The sequence below is a fragment of the Dasypus novemcinctus genome, chromosome X, assembly GCF_030445035.2.
Source record: "Dasypus novemcinctus isolate mDasNov1 chromosome X, mDasNov1.1.hap2, whole genome shotgun sequence".
Taxonomy (NCBI): domain Eukaryota; kingdom Metazoa; phylum Chordata; class Mammalia; order Cingulata; family Dasypodidae; genus Dasypus; species Dasypus novemcinctus.
In genome coordinates, this window is record NC_080704.1 from 163,411,833 (window position 1) to 163,433,105 (window position 21,273).

The 21,273-nt window shown below is 41.3% G+C and overlaps 1 protein-coding gene and 2 pseudogenes across 1 annotated transcript; 2 read left to right on the plus strand and 1 right to left on the minus strand.

Moving 5' to 3' along the window:
* Window positions 1-1,654: 1,654 nt before the first annotated feature.
* On the minus strand, window positions 1,655-3,370 carry LOC101440314 (tubulin-specific chaperone E pseudogene; annotated as a pseudogene).
* Window positions 3,371-13,568: 10,198 nt separating this feature from the next.
* LDOC1 (LDOC1 regulator of NFKB signaling) lies at window positions 13,569-14,967 on the plus strand. The gene has a single exon (XM_004462935.4). The coding sequence runs from the start codon at window positions 13,691-13,693 to the stop codon at window positions 14,141-14,143; it is 453 nt and encodes a 150-aa protein (XP_004462992.1). The 5' UTR covers window positions 13,569-13,690; the 3' UTR covers window positions 14,144-14,967.
* A 2,271-nt stretch (window positions 14,968-17,238) lies between these two features.
* On the plus strand, window positions 17,239-17,622 carry LOC101439879 (chromatin modification-related protein MEAF6 pseudogene; annotated as a pseudogene).
* Window positions 17,623-21,273: the final 3,651 nt, after the last annotated feature.

Sequence of the window (21,273 nt, forward strand, 5' to 3'; positions counted from 1 at the left end):
CTCTAGTGATTGGTTTCTTGAGATCATCAATTTCTTCTTTCATCAATGTAGGCTGCATATGTGTTTCTAGGCATTTGCCCATTTCCTCTAAATTGTACTTCTTGTTGGGATATAGTTTTTCAAAGTATCCTCTTATGATAGTCTTTATTTCTCTGGTGTCAACGATGAGATCTCCTTTCTCATTTCTTATTTTGTGTATTTGCATCTTCTCTCTTTTTTTTCTTTGTTAGTCTAGCTAAGGGTTTGTCAAATTTATTGATCTTCTCAAAGAACCATGTCTTGGTTTTGTTTTTTTTTTCAAGTGCTTTCTTATTTTCTACTTCATTTAGTTGTGCTCTGATCTTTGTTCTTTCTTTCTTCTTCCTTTGGGGTTACTTTGTTGTTTTTTACTAATTCCTCCAAGTGTGCAGTTAGTTCTTCAATTTTAGCTCTTTCTTCTCTTTTTGATGAATGAATTTATGCCTATAAATTTCCCTCTCACTACTGCTTTTGCTGCATCCCATAAGTTTTGATATGTTTTGTTGTAAAATTCATTGGTTTCAAGGTAGTTACTGATTTCTTTTGAGATTTCCTCCTTGACCCACTGTTTGTCTGGAGTGTGTAGTTTAACTTCCATATCTTTTTTCCAAATCTGGTTCTGTGGCCCTTGCAGATTTCCAGATTCATTCAGTTGTGGTCAGATAAATTACTTGATATGTTTTCAATCTTTTTTAGTTCATTGAGACTTTTTCTGTGGCCTAGCATGTGGTCTATCTTGGAGAATGATGCATGTGCACTTGAGAAGAATGTATATCCTGCTGTATTTGGATGTAATGTTCTGTATATGTCTATTAGGTCCAGCTTCTCTAATATACTGTTCAAAGTCTTTGTTTCTTTACTGATTTTCTTTTGAGATGTTCTGTCCAAAGTTGATAGTGGTGTATTAAAGTCCTCCACTATAACTGTAGAGGCATTTATTCCTTCACTTAATTTTTCTAGTGTTTGTCTCACTTATTTGGAGGCATCCTTGTTAGGAGCATAAATGTTTATGAGTGTTCTTTCTTTTTGGAAGATTATCCCTTTCACTAATATGTAGTGTCCATCTTTGTCTCCCACAATTCTTTTGCATTTAAAGTCTATTTTTTTCTGATATTAATATAGCTACTCCTGCTCTTTTTTGGTTATTGTTTGCTTGCAAGATTGTTTTCCAGCCATTCACTCTCAACCTCCTTGAATCCCTGGGTCTAAGATGTGTTTCTTGTAGACAGCATATAGATGGGTCATATTTTCTTATCCAATCTACCAGCCCGAATCTCTTGACAGGTGAGTTTAATCCATTGATATTCAGTGTTATTACTTTCAAGGAACTACTTATATTAGCCATATTTTCTTTGGATTTGTGTTTGTCTTATTTTGTTGGATTTTTTTTTCTCTTTTTGCTATTTCAGTTGCTCTTACACTCTCCTCCAACTCCGTCTCTCCTGTTTTTTTCCTTCCTCCTCTACAAGTCCCTCTAGTATTTCTTGAAGGGCAGGATTCTTGTTGGTATACTCTCTTAGTTTCTGTTTATCTGTGAATATTTTGAATTCCTCATCATTTTTGAATGCTAACTTTGGTGGATAGAGTGTTCTGGTTTGGAAATTGGTATTTTTTTTTTTATCATTAGTAGGTACAACGCCTTTATTATTAATATTATTATATACAAGCCTAGAAATGGTCTCTTCCCAGTGAAAAATACAACCTTTTCTATACTTAGGGCAAGATGTAAAACCTCACTCTTTTGACGGTAGAACTGTTCCAATAAATTCTTTATCTCCAGTGAACCCAGGCACAATAAACAATCTGGTCTCTCAATTTTATTAGCTGGCTGTTACCATCGCACCAATAGACAATCTCCATTTTCCACAGAATAGAACTGTAATGACTGATGGTCGTTTTCTAGTTCAATTTCTCTTCCTGGCATTTTGGTACTTTCATAGGACAGCAGAAGTTCTGACACAGGAACTTTTAGAAGACATGACAGCAGTCCTTTCACCTTTTGAATTGTCATGGAGTCTGGCAGTTGTTTCTCTATGACTTTTTTATCAACTTGGTTGGGATATCTTATCTTCAGTGTTAGTAGCTGATTTTTGAGAATAGATGGTTGTTGTGTTTTGAGTTCCCCATCTTCAGGTGTGCCATATTTAAGGCAGAGGAACTGGTATCTAGGATGGGCTGCAAGAAATTCTTCATTAGGTCTGTTTTTGACAGGATTCTGATGTCCACCAGCCTTTTTCCATTCATTTCCAAAAGCTCTTTGGTAGTCAAGTTCAGCGCCACGTCTTTCCTCTGGTAGAATCTCACATTTGTTCAATGTCTTCAGCTGACCGATTCTGGCGATAATGAATTGGCGTTTAGTCTGGGCATCCTTGTTCCCTTCAGTCAGAGGGTTTCTTAAGCAGGAAAAAGAGTGCAGACTCTGTAACTTATCTAGTTCATTTATAAATGACCATTGTGATATTTGATTGTCATTTACTACAAGGTATTGCAAGGAAGGAAACATTGACGTTTTGCACCCAATTCCAGCATCCGGAAAATGTATAGAAGAAATTCCAGTGTCAGAAAGGATTAGTTGTTCTAATCTGGGCACATATGCTATTAGAAACAGCTGATTTTCATCAATTAATTTATTACTGGAAAGGTCTAATAACTTGACCATCTGTAGAACATCAGTCGGCCTTTCTGAAATGAAAATATTGTTAGATTCAAGGTACAGTTCCTCAAGGACTGGCGATCCAGAGGCACACGAAAGCACCTCAGCCCATGTTATTCCTGTTCGATTAAGGACTAAAACCTTCAGCACAGAAAATGTTCCACTTAGAGATGGTGAACCACAGGGAAATTTTAGTTTATTTTCACTGAGATTAAGAACTTCCAGGTGTTTAAGCTGATCAGCAATACGTATCACTTCATTCCATGATGACAACAGGTTTTTTGACAAATCTACCTTTCTAATATTAGGGCAAGTTTTGGCAATGAGGTCTTTTTCACCAGCACAATTCACTGCACAGTTCCTCAGAGAAATTTCTTGTAACTTGCTCAGCTGACTTTGCTGTTTTTTAATAGAGTCAAAGCCAACAGTTTCTACAGGTTTATTTCCAATTTTAACAGTTTGTTCTTTTCCATCTTCTTCTGGCTCATCTTCTACCACATAACGATTCTTAATTGCAGTAAGGAAGTCTACTCCAAAATTTACCTTGTTTGGACGAATAAAGGATCCTCCTGTTGGGTGTCTGCATTTAAAATATACAGTCCCTTCGTGGCTCCCATCATGTTTTCCTCTCTCGGGATTGTCCCATTCTACTCCTAACCAGAGTCCTGCTATAGGAGGAACAGGTCCAGTCATTGACATCCTGAAAATTGAGTATATCCACCAAGAGACTGCCACTGTGCTGGGTACAGAGATTGTGGCCTTTGAAGAGAAGAAGGTGAGAAGTAAGGTGCAACATTATATGGCCTACTGGATGGGCCACCGAGAGCCTCAAGGGGTTGATGTGGAGGAGGCTTGGAAGTGCCGCACATGCAACTATGCAGATATCTGTGAGTGGAGGAAGAGTGGTGGGGTATTCACCTCCACACTGGAGCCCCAAGCCAAAAAAAAAACCAAACTAGTGAATAGAAGGTGTATCTTCAAGAATTTTGATCCTTCCTGCTCCTAATGTATTCAGCAGAGTAAAGGAGGAGCAGTCTCTGAACTTGGCTTTTATGGAGTGGCCTTCTTTTGGCTCTATTCCTTATATCCTTGACTTGTAACCACTTCAAATCCAGGACCAAGGCTAAGAGGTCAGCAGGAGAGATCTGGGGGTTATGCCTTCCCTGGAGCTTTGCTGTGAATTGCCAAGAAGACCGATGCTCATCATGACTGGAGCAAAAGTATCCTTCAGCAAACATTACCTTCCTAAGAAAATTCTTCAGTTTATGATAAGCCCCTTTTCTATTTTCCTCAATCAAGTTTTTTGTTTGTTGGTTGGTTTTTGCATTTTATATAATAAAATAAAACACTGTCCAAAAAAAAAAAAAAGGCATACCACTGCCTTCTTGCCTTCATGTTTTCAGATGAGAAATCAGCATTTAATCTTATTAAGCTTCACTTGTATGTGATGGCTCTCTTTTCGCTTGCTGCTTTCAATATTTTCTCCTTTTCTTCAGTGTTGGATAATTTGACAAATATAAGTCTTGGGGTAGGCCTGTTAGGATTTATGCTCTCTGGGGTGCATTTTCCTTCCTAGACATGTACATCCATCTCCCTCAGTACGTTTGTGAAGTTTTCAGCCATTATTTCCTCCAACTCCCCTTCTGTCCCCTTCCCCTTCTCTTCTCCTTCTGGAATGCCTATAATGTATATTTTTGTGTGTTTTGTATTTTCATTCAGGTCCCTAAGTCCCTTCTGGATTTTTTCTTTTTATCAATCAGTTCCACTATCTGTTTGATTTCAGATGTACTGTCTTCTACATCACTAATTCTTTCTTCTGCCTCTTCAAGTCTGCTGTTACTTGCTGAGATTGTATTTTTGATTTCTTGAATTGCGCTGTTCATCACCATTGTATCTGTTACCTTTTTGGGTATGATTGTAATTTCTTTTGTATTCTCTCCAAGTGTTTTCTTCATATTCATAATCTCATCCTTCACTTCATCAAATTAGTCCCTAATATATGTTTTGAGAATTTTAATTACTTGTTCAAAGTTCTGCTCCTCTTCCTGGTTTTTAGTTTGTCCATTGGATTGGGGCATGTTTTCCTGATTATTGGTATGGTTTGTAGTTTTTTGTTGTTGTGGGTTATCATTTTATTTTGTCAGGTTTAGTCATTTGCTTAGCTTCTTCGTCTAGGTTGGGGTTTAATTAGTTGTTGTTTTTGCATGCATGTTAAGTCTTCTCTTTGTCCCTTTGTTCTTATTCTATTTCCTTATTGTTGGCTAAGTTCACTTGAAGGAAAATATTAGGGCTAGAGAAAACAAAAAGGAATAAGAAAAGAAAATGTATAATAGTAGTATTGATAGTAAATATTAACACAGGAACCATGTGAGATCTAGGAGAGTGGACATTAGACTCATGTATGATATGTAGATTTATAACAGTAAGAAAAGTAGAGTACATATAATGAGACAGTTAACTGAATATGAGGAGTAATATTGTGTGAATTAAAAGGCCATTGTGTCCAGGAGAGTGGGAGAAAGAAACGAAAGGAGAACAACGTAAAGAGTGGATAAAAGACAGAAAACAGAACAAAGATATTAGAAATAAAGCATCAGAAAAATAGGGGGGTAAACAAAGAGAGGTGTAATGTAATAGAAACAATAAATGATGGAGGATAGAAAGATGTAGAGGAAAGTGGATATGGTTGGTGGCCAAAATCAATATACATGGAAAAGAGGAAATGGAGGATGAGGAAATACAGCAAATGTGAAGTGTTCCCTGCAGCACCTAATACAAAATAATAAAAAAGAAGAGAAACAAAGAAAGAGAAAAAAGGGAGCAGGGAAGCAAGCAAGAAAAAGAAAAAGAGAAAGAGAAAAGAAAGAAAAAAGGGCCTTGGGTGGATAAAGAGGAAGGAAAAAAAAGAAGACATACAAACAAAATACCAGACAAAGTTTCAAGCAAGGGATCCTCTTTGCAGTTAAATAAAATGCTTAGGAATCTGAGGTTCCCTCTTTCTCCCTTCCTCACTTCCCACTCTCCCAGGGTAGCAGGAAAACTGTGTGGGAGGTCCGGTAGGAGATTCAAGTGGATCCTTGTTGAACCAGATTCGCACAGAAAACAATGACTCTTAATTTCCAGAGAGAGAGAGCACCCACACCTCACTAGGAACCCCAAGTATGCTATTGGAAGCTTGGAAAGCACCTCCTACAGTCCCTTTCCTTTAGGTGTCCTACTGGAGGACTAGTTTATTTTCTGACTCCACCCTTTCCCAGACAAGTTTTCTATCACAGGGTATTTAGGTGTTGGTCTTCACAGCAGATTTGCCACTCCTTTCTTCCCTGGCTCTCCCCAACCCATCTGGTATGCTCCTCCAAGTGCAAAAAACAAAACAAAAAACAAACAAAGTGGGAGGGACCAGAAAATTGAGCCTGCACTCGCCTGGTCTCTCTGCTGCACATCCCACTGGATCCCTCCCACTCCCAGAGTCAGTCCAAAACTGCAGGGCAAGGACAATTCCCGACCTCTGGTAGTGCTGGATTTGGGAAAGGGAAGTCCGGGACACTGCAGACTCATGGTATGTAGGTCTGTGGAATGCAGGCAATGGGGGCTTAGGGGACGTGGACCTGGGGACTATGCGTCTAGGGATTGTGGGGCCCTGGAACGCCATTGCAAAACTGACAGTTCTCAGGGAACACTGCAGCCACCAGCCCTAGAGGGAAGGTTCCGCCTCCCCACAGCTTCTGACCTCTGTGCTTGTAACCCACAATTCTACCTTTAGCAAGGACTACTTCTGTCACAGCCTCTCCAACTTGACGTCCATACACCCCCTGCCTTGCGAACCCCCAAAACAGTCTGCTCCAGCAAGACTCCAACCCCACTCTGCCACTTTTTTGCAGGAAAAACTGTAAGGTACACTCACTCAGAGACCATCTTGCCCCACCTCCCTCAAGTGTTTTCTTAATATTCTTGATACCAGGGTATATTATTGTCTCTGTGTTAGAGAACAGTTCTTATAAATGTGTGAAAAATTTTCCAGTCATTACTGAATTAGAACTTGTGTTTAACCCATATATGACTAAGGACCATTCTGAGGATTTTTTGTTTTTGTGTGTGTTTATATACCAATACATATGTAATTTTTATTTTTGTATTTTTTTACATTCACCTAAAAAACAATCAAAATAAAAATGGCATTTCACAACTTCCATGTTGTTTCTCGGATGCCATCATTCTTAGAAAACCAAGAAATCACTTCAAGTTAAGCAGAAAATTTTACTGAAGTCATAAGCTTTCAAATCAAGTAGTTGATTCTGTAATTAATTGGATGACTGAAATATAATACAGATAATTTAAATTACATAATTTAAAGCAGCCAGATCAAAATCCATTACTTTGTATCTATAATTGTATATATGCAAAATATTTGCAGAACTCTAAAAGAAAAATCTGCCACCAACAATCTCCCAACCCAGATGAGAAAACAAGGTAATACTATTGTGTTTTTATGAGCCAAGAAAGGCTTCTTTCTAGTAAGCCATTTATTTATGGAAATTTGAAATCCCTGTGCTGTATTGGCATGTGGAAACCTAATCAGATAGTTAGAGACATTATGGTTTACGACCTGTTGGCATAAATGGATATACAGACTTTTGTAATCTAAACTATTGACCTGCATGTTTTTTCTTTACCCTCAACGTGTTCCTTACATGTAGGCTCAATCTTTTCAGTATTTGAATTACTGGTTCAGCAGAAGCCAGGAGAAACAGAATTTCCGAGTAATCAGAATGTTATCCAACTGTATATTGTTTACTTTATTGTAAATACTGGTGAACAGTGGTCAATAAGTAGTTTTACATTCCTTTTAAAAGGATTCCTACTGGGAAAATCTTAGAAATTTTGAGAAATGAATAATGGTAGTAAAAGATTGTAATCCATTGAATAAAATAGGAATCCAAGGGTATGCATTAGTAAAAATCAATTAATAAGATTTACGGAAATCTTCCTTTAGAGTAGAACACAAACTAAGATTAAATACTTCTTAATACGTACAAAATAATTATGTTCAACTTTGGAATGGAAAAACTTAATTGTAACCATATTAACCAACTCATAAAAGTTACCATCAACAATAACAGAACAAATTTACATTGTGTGCCTTCTGATGTGATGCACTGAGAAAACCCATAGTGACATTTCTGTGGTATTCCTGCTGAAAATGCATAAAATAGATGAAATAATGGGGAAATATTAGAAATTGAAAGTTATTTTACAAAGATACAAGGCTTCAGTCTTCAAAACAATTCCAGATTAAAGAGGACTGAAGAGACATGACAACTATTAATAAATGCAACACATGATTCAGGTTTGGGGCCAGGACATAAAAGTGACTTTCTTCTTGACAACTGGAGAAAAGTGAGTGAGGTGTGTGGATTACAGAGTAGTGTTATACCAGTGCTAAATTCCTTGATTTTTATAGATGGTTTTTTTAGGAAAGTGTACTTCTGTTTTAGCAAAGTCTGTGGAAATAAGTAGAAAAGAGCCTTCATGTTTGCAACTCTCAAATGGGTCAGGAAAAGAAAATTCACAAAAACACATGCATATATTCACACACAAATACAGAGAGAGAAAGAGGAGATAAATATGGTAAAATGTTAACCATTGGTTAATCTGGGAGAAGGCATACAAGAATTTATAAACTTCATACCATTTTTTTTCAAACTTTAAAATTATTTCGCAACAAGTCTAAAAAGAATGAATACTAAGAATTAAGGTGTGAAAAACGCTTTATGCTTTAAAACTTACCTTCATATGAATTTTCTTGTTTGAGATTCACACTAACTCTTTGAGGAAGCATTTTTATTATTCACATTTCACAAATCAGGATATTGAGATTCAGAGATGCTCAATAGCTTGTTCATGATAGAAAATAAATGTAGATTCTCACTTCCAATCTAGAATTCTTTTTTTTTTTTTTATTCCATGATACATTTAAAAATAATGTTTTTTATTTATCTTGTGGACATTACTCCTTTGGACCTTCATTTCTCATCTATAATCTGAAATGTTTTCTTTAGAGGGTCACTGCAGATCCTTCTCTCATTTAACATTGGGACCATGGAGGCAGCATCTGGCACTGTTCCCGCAACTCTGAACTCTGATTCCATCTTCTATTTTTACAAACTGGCAGAAACCCGTATGAGATTTGAGAAAGATGACTGGATTACTCTTATAATACAGCACACATCTCCTCTCACTTAGCAAGGATTTTCCTTCATGGAACCCATTTTCTGTGTTAGGAGAAATGGTCACCAAGTAGATAGGTGGAGGCTGTGTTGAGAGAAACAGTTTCCAAGTGGACAGGCCCAGGACCTAAAGGAAACTAGCAGGAAAGCCTGGGTGACCTGAAAGGAGAGGATTCTGGGTCTCAGCCGAGGGAAGACTAAACTCTGGGACTCTGCTGAAGGCAAACCATAGCAGCAACGAGGGCTGAGAGGAAAACTTTTCCCTGTCTCCCAGGTGCCCTTGCGGCTGTTGGCCACTCCCAGGAGAACCACAGGGTAGCACAGTGGTGTAAGGAAGTTCTGGAAATACAATTGCCTCTTTACTCTGAGAGAGGATTGCTTATTCATATTCCAGATGCAGCATGGATTCTCCCAAAACTGACACAGAAAATAGAAAATGTTACAAGTTGGACTTTGGAATGCAGTGATGGATTTTTCCCCTAAAACTTATGTCATATCATTATAAGAATGACATGTTTTGAATTAACAGAACACAAGGCCCACGTGAAACTGATTTTTATTCTTCCAATTACCTTTCATTCAAAATTAAATCTTTTTATTTTAAGCTTCATAGCTAAATTTACGGATACTAGAACAAAATAGGAGAGCTAAACTAGCTGCATATTAAATTTTAATTGCAGGTATTACAGTCACTGCAAGACTAGTAAATTACAATTCCCCAAATGAAAAATAATATGCAATCTTTGTATAATACTTTGTAGTTTTTCAAATATTCTTATGCTAACGTCATTTGTTCTTCATTACAGCCTTATGATTTAGATCCTATTATTATACATAATTTTTTGATAAAATAAGGATCCAAAGGATTAAATGGCTTGCTAGAGCCATACAGTTAGTATGCAAGAATATGAGGATTTGATCCCAGGGACTACTTTAAAAAAAATCTGTTTTTGCTCTATTACTTCCCTGAATTATGCCTCACTGCCTTAATGTAGCATCTAAATATACGTTCCTTGGAGAGAACATCCTCAGTTTTGAGTCATACTGTGACATTGTCAGTTTTCAGTACAAGTAGCGTCCTTGGTGGTAGAAAGCAGTAGTATGTATATGTCCACTTGAACACAGATGCTCACATAACCACAGACACACATGTTCATATTGCATACCCTTTAGATTTCCTCATGGGGAGGATTCCTTTGGACTGTAGATTCATAACATTCTGTCAGTTCGTTTCATATGGGACTCTCACCTTAATCTAAAGAATATCCTCGATTTCTCCAGGTTTCCCTTATCTACTGCCATGTAGCAAACTTTTTTGGCTTAAAGCAAATGCCATTTTATTTGCTCAAGATTCTGTGGGTCAGGAATTCATCTCCAGCCCTATCAGATAGTTTCAGTTAAAAAAATTTTTTTTTTTCTCTCCATATAGTCAGCTGGAGTCATTCACTCAGCTGTATTCAGGTCGTGGGGCTGAGGCCAGAAGACTAGGTCAGGGAACCTAAAAGCTTGTTAACATGAATATTAGGGTTCTGTAAATCCTTTCTACAGATACTACTCACCTCTCCCCAACTGCCCTCCCATCAGTCCTTGGTCAATCACTTGTCTCCCCTCCATCCCCCCAAGCTGGGATGTGCCTCTCAAAGTCACTGCTCAGCTTTGTGCATACTTCAGGCCAGGGCATTTCCTGCCTTCAGAGCTCCCCAAGAGGGAATTCCAGTGGTTACTTGCTCTGGTTTCCTCCCTAACTCATTCTCTGCCGTGGGGTTGGAAGAAGAGGATTAGGGTGGCATTAGCCTCATCATCACTGGTCACCACCAGACTTGCTTGACTCCCAGGAGCCCAGTGCACAAAATTTGTCCAGTGGAAGGGCATGTCCTTTAAGGACAGAAAGGGTGGGTTTTTGGTACAGGGCCACCAACATACTGGTCTTCTGACCTTAGCCAAGTCTTTAATTAGCAAGTGCAGGTTATAGTATCCACCCATGTCCATGACCTTTGTGCATAAGTCAGTGGGACAGCCCATGCCAATCATCTGACCCTATGCCTGCTATAGGATGTGTGCTCCTGGGAGTATAACCCTGGACATCTCTTCTGTATTAGGGCCTGGACCTAAAGAATGGAGCTGGACACTTATGTCTCTCCCAGGCAGGCTCTCCTCTACCCTGATCTGTGACTGAGTAGGATGCCCAGAAACCTTCCCTCCAATGTTTCAGGATCCTTCATTCCATTCACACAATATGTATGGCACAAATAGTAACATTGCCAGATGCTGAAGATGAAAGGATGAAAGAGAGGGTCTCTGCCTGCCCTCAAGGAGCTTATGCTTAATGGGGGATCTTATATCACAGGAGGTCCAAGGGCGCACATGCCATCTTAACTCTTCTTTTCTCTGCCCACCCTCTCTCCAATGTGATTCCTTTTTTTCCCCTGCAGGAGCCTTGGCTCTGTTTCTCTCCTCACTTCCAGTCTCTCACTTCCATGGGTGACCATTTAGTTCTATTGTAAAGGACTGAAAAGTGTTTTAAAACTTCCATGTGTAATTTTTATTATGTCAATCAGCACTTCATAATGGACTGATTCATGATTAGAGATAGAACTTATAGGATAATTTGAAAAGTATTTTTGACCACTATGCAGCCATACTTCGAATTTTTATCTTTACACCTGTACCCTGAGTTTTCTTCACTATCCAACATTCATTCATGGAACCCCTACTCTTATCCTTAGGATTTTCTAGGCATTAGGGACAGGACAGCTAATGAATCAAAGTCCCTGTCTGCATGTATTTACATTCTAAAAGTGGAATCAGACAATGAACAACATGCTAAATAATTTGATGGGTGCTGGTATAATAAGTGCTATGTAGAGAAATGAAGCAGGGTAAGTGGCATAGGGCCAGGTGCTCTGATAGATGCAGTGATCAGAAATGTCCTTTCCAGAACCAGTGGGAGAAGGAATTAGGTAGCCAGCTGCAGAGATGTCTGCCAAGGCGGGGAAAATAGCAGATATAAAAGCCCTGAGGCCAGAGCTTTTTGGTGGGTGTGCGAACAGGTAAGGAGGACAATGTGGTTCGAGCAGAGCCAGGGATGGGAAGAGTCAGGAATGAGTCAGAAAGAGACTGCCAGTGGCCAGTCACTGACAAGGCAGAGCCTTGGAGGCCATGGTCAGGATTTCGATTTTTATTCTGAGTGAGAAGGGAAAGTGTTGGAGGGTGTGTTTTTTTTTGGTTTGTTTTGCTTTTTTTACATATTCTATTTATTTCATAAAAATGAGATTATACAATATTTGTTCTTTCCTGTCTGGGTTAACTTCAGCCAATATAATGTCTTCAAGGCTCATTCATGTTGTAGCATGCATCAGAATTTCATTCCTTTTTATGGTTGAATAATATTGCATTGCATGTATATATACCACATTTTGTTTATCCTTTCATTTGTTGATAGACACTTCTAGCTTCTAGCAACTGAGAATAGTACTTCTATGAACATCAGAATTCAAATATCAGTTCAGGTTCCTGCTTTCAATTCTGGATATATCACTGCAAGTGAGATTGCAGGGCATGGCAATTCTATCCATAACTTTCTGAGGACCCCAAACAGTTTTCCAAGATGAGTGCACAAGTTTATATACCCATTAATTATGTGAGTGTTGTGGGAGGGTTTGAGCAGGGGAGTGATAGGATATGACGTTTGTGTTAAAGGCTTCCTTTGGCCATTCTGTGAAGAATAGACTGTAGGAGGTCAAGAGTGAAGGCTCAGCCATCAGTTGCAGCAGTCTGGGTGAAAAAAGAAAACTTGGATCAAGGTAGTAGTGGTGGAAGTGACAAGAAGTGACTGAATTGACCATATATTTGAAAAAGCAGAGCCAACAAGTTATGTTGATTCTAAGGTCTTGGGCCAACTGAGTTGCTCGAAAAACTATTTGAGTAATCACATTCAAAGAAGAAACACAAAACCATTTAGAAACAAACATATTGGCTTATTCATTGTGAAACAAAGCATTATACCCAGCGGCCAAGGAACAAGAATATTAGGCCATGAAATAGAGTCCCAGATAGGATGCCAAATAGAGTCTCAGATAGGATGCCAGCAAAACGTTCTCAGATGCTGATTTTTGCAGAACTTTTTATATCTCGCTATTTAGAGAGAGAGAAAAAAAAGCAGTAGTTATACAACTAAAAAGTCCCTGTTTAAATAGAAGGGACTTCAAGTCTGTGAAAAGTTGTGTGCCTCCCACTAGATAACCACTTCTGCGGCCAGCAAGGTCAATCAACAGTCCTCTGGATGAGTGATACTTAAATAAGCAGGGAAATGTACTAGAGGATCACTCAAATGAAATCTAATGGTCACAGACGCACGAAAGAAGACTTAATTGCGTGAGTCCGCTGGACCTGGGGTAGTTAACCTTTTAAACTAGAGGGGATTCGCCCCATCCCAAAGTAGAGTTTAGCAGCCGCTTGGCTTGCCACTCAAGCAGGCCCTGCGTCAGGGGGTCAGCGGCGGTTCCAGCCCGGGTCCACCGCTCCAGGACCTGCCCCGCCCCTCCTCTGGCCCCACCCACACGGGCCCCTCCTATGACCACACCCCCTCGAGCCGCGCCGGCGCGCCGAGCGCCCGGGAGGCTTTGCGGGCGGGGCCTGCGCAGCCGCCGGGACCCCGGCGCGCGCCGCCCCCTGCCCCTGCCGGCCGCGCGCTTAGGCGGACACGCGCTTCCGCGGACACGCACTTCCTGCGGGGCCTCTGGGCGGACCTTGGCCGAGCCGAACCCGACCGACCCCGTCCGAGCCCTTCGCCATGGTGGACGAGCTGGTGTTGCTGCTGCACGCCCTTCTGGTGCGGCATCGTGCCCTGAGCATCGAGAACAGCCAGCTCATGGAACAGCTGCGGCTGCTGGTGTGCGAGAGAGCCAGCCTGCTGCGCCAGGTACGTCCGCCGAGCTGCCCGGTGCCCTTCCCCGAAACGTTTAACGGCGAGAGCGCCCGGCTCCCCGAGTTTATCGTGCAGACGGCGTCTTACATGCTCGTGAACGAGAACCGCTTCTGCAACGACGCCATGAAGGTGGCATTCCTAATCAGCCTCCTCACCGGGGAAGCTGAGGAGTGGGTGGTTCCCTACATTGAGACGGATAGCCCCATCCTCGGTGATTACCGGGCCTTCCTTGATGAGATGAAGCAGTGTTTTGGCTGGGATGACGATGAAGACGACGACGACGATGACGACGAGGACTACGAAGACGACGGTTACTAGGCCGGGAGACCCTGGGGCCTCCAGGGGGAGGGCCCTGCACGTCGCCAACATTCCCCTTTCCCCCCTGGAGCCGCCGCCCTCACCATTTCCCTCCGTCCCCTTCCCTCTTTCTGCCCTAAGATTCTCTCCGCAGTCGCCCCCGTAGTGCTTGCCTTTGTTCCAAGAATAGTGCTCCAGTTACCTGCTGCTGGGACTGGGGACTCTCTCTGAAGCGCGTGGCCTTCAACTCTGGCCAGCCCCAGGACCCCTCCTCCCCTGCGAATATGGACTGTGTCCTGAGCCCCTGCTGTAGTCCAGGTCCCTGTGACAATTTGGACAGACCAGCCCCAGCCCTGCTGCTGCCAGGCCTGCATCTGTTGGGAGACCTACGCTGCCACTTCACCACCACACACCACATCCAGACAGACCACGGCCTTTGGAGATAAGCGCCAACCTAGAAGATGCCTGAGTTGGCTAACCTCCTTGGACATTGATTTGGACAGCTCACCAAACCTTCAAGGGGCCAGTCTTTCAGCCTGTTTCCTTTCCTCCCTACTCCCAGAATCCATCCCTGCCCCTCCAGATTGCTGCAAGGGGCCTGGTATACTTAAGAGCCAAATTGTGACATTTCTATTCTCCTATGCACCCAGTTTTGCACAGTTGTCATTTTTCTTCGAAAATTGCAGCAGTCCCACAGATGTGTGCATTTGGACCAAAAATACTAAAAACAAACACACGAAAACAGGCACTCAGCCCAGCTTTTCAATGCTACCTAGAAAAAACATTTGCATTATTTTCAATAAATATCAAGCACTAATAAAAAAAAAGAAATGATCGTCTCTTAATGGTTAAGTGCTATCACTGGCCTCTCTCCCTCTCACTTTGGCTCCCATTATTCCCAATGAGTTCAGGGAACCGAGTTTGGTCACAGTATTTCCCCTGTCATCTCAAAGGTAGGGAAGGCAGCCACCATGGGGCTTTAAGGGAATATTGGTGCTTCCCTCACCAAGGTATTTCTTTCAAAGCCTCGGTGAAGGGAGTGTCCTCCGTGCATGTGTTCTCTCGGGTGGCATGGGTGGCTGATAAGGTGGTACATAGTCTCAAACCAGGCCAGTTTAGAGAGTGAAAGGGGGCACATTAATTAGATTGGGGCAACAGGCATAAGCCTGGAGACACATACAATGCTCCTATCTTGAGCCTTTGGGTTCTTCAACACTGTGTCAGGGAAGTTGTGGCCCATAATCCTTATTGTCTGTGGGCTGCAACTGAGTTCACCTTCAGTTATCCAACGTGACATGTTTTAATGCCACTTTTAGGCAATTTAGCTAATCTTAAATTCTGGGGCCTGGATAAGTCCACACCAGGCTCTGTATTTTCTAATATAGCCTGATTTGAACTTGTTATCCTCCCTGGTCAGACACTTTTCCATACTGCCTCTAGAAATAGGCAAGATGCTTGGCTCTCTCCTTTTGAACTGGGCCTTGTACTGCTGTTTGGGCTATGCTGGGATCTCTTTGTGGGTGTGGAGGGCTAGAGTGGGCTCTGAGGAGAGTGCATATTTTTGTGAGGCTGTTGCTGTAGGTGAAATCATTGAAAGGTTTAAGGCAGAGAGAATACGTTTGGAGGTTTGTGGGGGCTACCGTTGCCAGCATTTGAGGGGGTTCAGTGTTCTATATATGCCCAAATGTCCATATTGTACCTCGCCTGGGCCCAACCTTACTCTAGGACATCTAATTAAATTAGATAATACATTTTGTAATTTCCTAAGGCCTCCTGAGGCAGGGTAGGTGTTTTACTCAAACCCCTAGCATCATGCTGGTAACTTCCCAGGTGTGAGATGTAGGAGACGGGTGAACAGGAGCAGAGCAGGCTCAGAGTGAGTGGATATAAGAGCATGGCAAGACCTCATTCTTCGTAGCCTGAAGTGAAGCCTGAACAAAAGCCACTTTACCTAGTGAATGGACAAAGTCCAGGTCAAGAGTAATTTCTGGAGCCTAGGATAGCTGTTTGTGGAAACAGGTGGACATGGCTTAGCAAAGGAGGCTAAGTCCTGGGTGGGGAACAGACCTGGAGATCTGTTCCCGTCAAACCTGAATAAAAATGATTACTGGTTAAGAGTCATCAATCACTTCTACCAGTCTTTTCTGGAAGCATTCAACACCCGGTGGAAGAGAGATGAAATTTGGGACTATGTATGAGGCTAGATAATCACATTTTCTTCCTGACTAGAAAGGCTTTGAAATGGGTGTGGGGAAGGGGTGGACAAGAACTGAAAGCTGGGTAAAGGACCTGGTAAGACCCAAAATCAACCTTTCATTCAACATGTATCAGTGGTCCAGGTGTGCTGTGAGGAGCTAGAGATATGTTGGTGAATGAGACTCTGGTCCTTTCCTTCCAATTGGATCTAGTCTGCTGCTTTCATGGTGCCTTTTATCTAGAAATGTGATGATACCTATTCAGAGTTCAGGTCCAGAAAGGGAATCTGGGCTGTGATTAGATGTGGGCGTAACTTCTGGGGTGGAAGTTGTGTACATATGAGCAGGCGAGATCTCCACTCCACCAAACCAAGTGAGCTGATTGCTCTGGGAGGAAAGAAGGGATCTCTTTCCATCAGTGAGGATGCTGCCAAGGCAGCATCTGAACGTCATCCTCAAGAGCTAGGCCATTGAGCATCAGGATCTGAAATGTACATTTCTTACATAGGATGTGTTTAGCAGTTTACATTCCTGAGTAGGTCAAGTATATTCCTTACTTATGCCCACTTACAGCTAAATGTAGACAGCTCTTTGGTATCCTTCAACAATGATTTAAAAAATGCTAGTAACACCCTGCCTCCCCTGAAGAAGTACCTATCATCTCCCTTGCAATATATTTTTTTTCCTCCTGTCTAAACTGCCTCTGTTAGGATTTGCTCCTTTGTTTTCAAATTGCTCTGAGGCTTTTAAAATAATTTTTACAATGCAGTTACCAAGGGGAGGGTAATAACTTGTCATGAACACTTTGGTAAGATTTGCTATTGGAATGGAAGCCCTCCCTGGGAGGTGCTACAAAGGGTGGTTCAGAATAGCCAGATACTGATCTATGCTTTTGAAGGGAGCTACCTGGAAGACACTCAGATGTATGGCAATATTATTCGTGCCTGGGATCGATATCTGACCAATCAGAAAAACTCCAATAGCAAAAATGATCGAAGAAACCGGAAGTTTAAGGAAGCTGAGTGGATCTTCAGTAAATCCTCAGTTACATCAGCAGCTGCAGTAAGCGCATTGGAGGGAGTTCAGGACCAGCTCATTGAAAAGAGGGAGCCAGGAAGTGGGACAGAAAGTGATACTTCTCCAGATTTCCACAATCAGGAAAACGAGCCCAGCCAGGAGGGCCCTGAGGATCTGGATGGATCTGTGCAGGGAGTGAAACCTCAGAAGGCTGCTGCTTCTACTTCCTCAGGGAGTCATCACAGCAGCCATAAAAAACGAAAGAATAAAAACCGACATAGTGTGTAATGAGATAGGAATGACAGCAGTGGACAGAGAGGTCAGATATCACCCAGAGAGGATTTTAGCATTCACTCTGCTTGGGTTTGTATGATATGTATATTAGGTTAGGCTGGGAAGTTTTATTTAAAAACAAAAACGTGATGGAGGATTGGTCTGAAGTTAAACAAAAAACCAAGAGCTGACTATTAGAAGACTCATGCGGAAGCTTCCAAGCTGTAGAGCCCTGCTTCCCTTAACCGACTTCACAAAGATAAACATCCCTTACCTGAATGTGTGGCTGTTCACATCTGCTTTCCCAGACCCAGTGTCTGTGACTCTGAGTAGTTGGTTCTGAAATGTGATGACAAAAATATCATTTCTATTAACCACATCGGATCATTTACTTTTATCATTTTTAGTAACAGAATTGCAGGAAGACCAAGACATGGTTATAATACCAGCAAGTTGCTAAATGGCCATTTTTCCCTCCTTGGAATGGATGCCTCCCTGCAAACTGGTTGGCATCAGCTCTATCTGTGATACCCATCCAGAAATGATCTCTGGTTTTGTTTTATACTGAAAGTAGAATCACAAGTCGCATTTCAAATGAAGTCTGTAAAAAAAAAAAGAATAGCCAGATATAGCAACTTTTGCAAACCCTGACCCTCTCTTTCCTTACCAGCTAGTGTGTCTGAGCTATGATCAATATTAAATGTATTTTTCTTTTGATAACTTCCACAACATTTACATACCTCCTCATTCCCCCTACCTAAAACACTCATAATTTCATCTTCAAAATTGTGATGATATAATTATATGTTAGCCAAAGACTTGATACGATCAGTTTAATTGAATTGATCAGTCCATTCAAAATCAAGCAGCCAGGTCAAGATAAGAAAGGGACATGCAAGCTGTTTATATGCCTTATTTTAAAGCGTTTCTTTTACGACAAATATGACCGGTAAAAGAAAGCAAGGGAAGTTTTTATTTCTGTGGTAATTAAAGTAATTGTGATATTTTTTATTTATTTGTTCTCTACACACAGATAATTGCATTGCCATACAAGATGTTGAGACCTGCTCACCTCAGTGTATGTAAGTAGATCTTGAATATAAACAAAAGTAGAGAGACAAGTATAATGAACCCCAATATACCTATCTGCCAAGTTTAAAAATCATCAGCATTAGCTTCATCCATCCATTTTATGTAATATTTTAAATTAAATCTCAAACATGGTATCAGTGAAGTATATCATTGCTTCAAGATGTTTCTCTAACAGGTAAGACCTTAAAAAATATAATCCACAATATCATCTTATCCACCAAAATGAACAATGACTCCTTAATATTTAATACTCAGTTGATATTCCCAGATGTTCAGTATCCTAAACACATTTTTTTAATTGGTTGTTTGAATTAGGTTCCAAAAACTATCCACTCATTGCATTTGATTTATACATCTTTTTAGCCTTCTTTTAATTGATAACAGTTTTCCTCTGTGCTCCCCCCCAACCTGCCCCACCTTTTATATGTTGAGGAAACTGGGTCATTTGTCTTATGGAAATTCCTATATTCTGGATTTGCCTTATTCTTTTTGATCCCTTGACAATTTTGTGATTGGGTTGTTGATATTTCTTTCTCAATTTTCAGAAGTCCTTTATTTATTAGGGATATGTGATATACGTTGTAAATATTGATCCCAGTTTGTCATTTGCCTTTTTACTTCCCTTGTTATCTTTCATGGTATTGTGAAAATGTTTCGTACATTTCTACTTTTTTTTAATAGTATATCATGTTTTTTTAAATTTTAGTAACTGCGTTTCTTTTTTTTAATTATTGAAAATTTATTTTATTTTATTTTTCTTCTTTATTTTCTTGTAAATGTTACATTAAAAAATATGAGGTCCCCATATACCCCCCACCCCACCCACGCCACCCCTCCCACATCAACAAACACTTCCATCATTGTGGCACATCCATTGCACCCAGCGAAAACATTCTGGAGAACCGCTGCAGCACATGGACAGTGGTCCACATTGTAGTCCACATTTTCCCCCAGTCCAGCCAGTGGGCCACGACAGGACACACAACATCCAGCATCCATCCCTGCAGCACCACCTAGGACAACTCCAAATCCTGAAAATGCCCCCACACCATATCTCTTCTTCCCTCTTCCGACCATAAGCAGCCACTGTGGCCACCCTCTCCACATTACTACTACAATTTTTTCCCTTATTAATCACAGTAGTTCCTCAGTGGAATACCAGTAAGTCCACTCTAATCCATACTCTATTCCTCCATCTTGTGGACCTGGGATGGCTATGACCAGTCCGCATCTACATCAAGAGGGGGTTTAGATTCCACATGCATGATGGATGCAATTCTCCTGCTTGCAGCTGCAGGCACTCTTGGCTCCCTGGTGTGGTGGTTGAATCTCTTCACCTCCCTGTGAACTGGCCAGGGTAAGTCCAGGAAACCAGCGTGTAGGAGCTGCAAGTGTGCTGAGGCCCAGGGCCTGGCCATCACATGGACAGTTCAGAGATTCAGGTCTCCTGAGTATACACCAACCCAAACGCCAACCACAGGTCTGGTAAAAGTAACAGAAGAGGCATGTGTAAAAAGGTTATATCTGAGTCCAACTCCATCCTACTCAAGAACACAAACTCCAAAGTAGTGCCAACAGACATGGCCCTGAACTCCAGAGCCATCTACCTTGACCATAGAACCTGTGGGTCGCTGCAATCCTCAGGAGAACCAGCACCTGGGTTTCCATCTACCTTGGCTATGTCTGGTACCCTGCTGAGGCATGCATAAGCATCACCCCCTGATGACCTCCCAACTCTTTTTTGGAGACTGTTAGCCATATAAACTCACTTGTCCTTTCCATTTCCCCCTTTTTATCCAAAGTAAAAAACCAGTTTTTAACACCTGATATTACATGTAGGCTAAGATATTCTGCCAGTCTGAGTTGACCTCTTTGTTCATGGTCTTTTTACAGTTACATCATCAGCTGGTGCTTGGTAGTAATCCCTTGGGGCCAGGGAGGCTCATCCCCGGGAGTCATGTCCCACACTGGGGGGAAGGCAATGAATCTATATGCTGAGTTTGGCTTAGAGAGTGGCCACATTTGAGCAACATCGAGGCTCTCAGGAGGTAACTCATAGGCACCCCACAGCTGTAGGCCTAGTTCATATTTCAGGCACACAGGCTCATAATTGGAGCCATCAGTATCAAGGGCTCATCGTTGGACCTTCCATCTTTATTGGTCTTTGCCATTGCACTTGGGGGATTGTTGTTGTTCCATTGGGGAATGTGATAGAGCTCCCCAGGTCAGGAATTCAGCACTCTCTCATCTGTTGTTTCCAACTGAAACCACTATGAACATATCCAAACCTTTCTATGTACCCTGTATACATGCCCTGGAGAACTCCCTCCCAACCTTGTGCCCCCCACCAATGACACACTACACAACTGCTCCTTCCCTGCCATTGTTGAACCTCTCTGTAGTCCAAAACTTCTTCAAAAAGGAAGCCCAATATTTTGCCAGGTTCCCTTAATAGAAAAATGGAATATAGTGATGGGTTTAAAGGTTAGATATATAATACATAGAAATTTAGAAAAATTACATAAAGGAAAAATAAATTTGGGTATCAAAGAAGTGAAAAAATGAAAAAGCTTT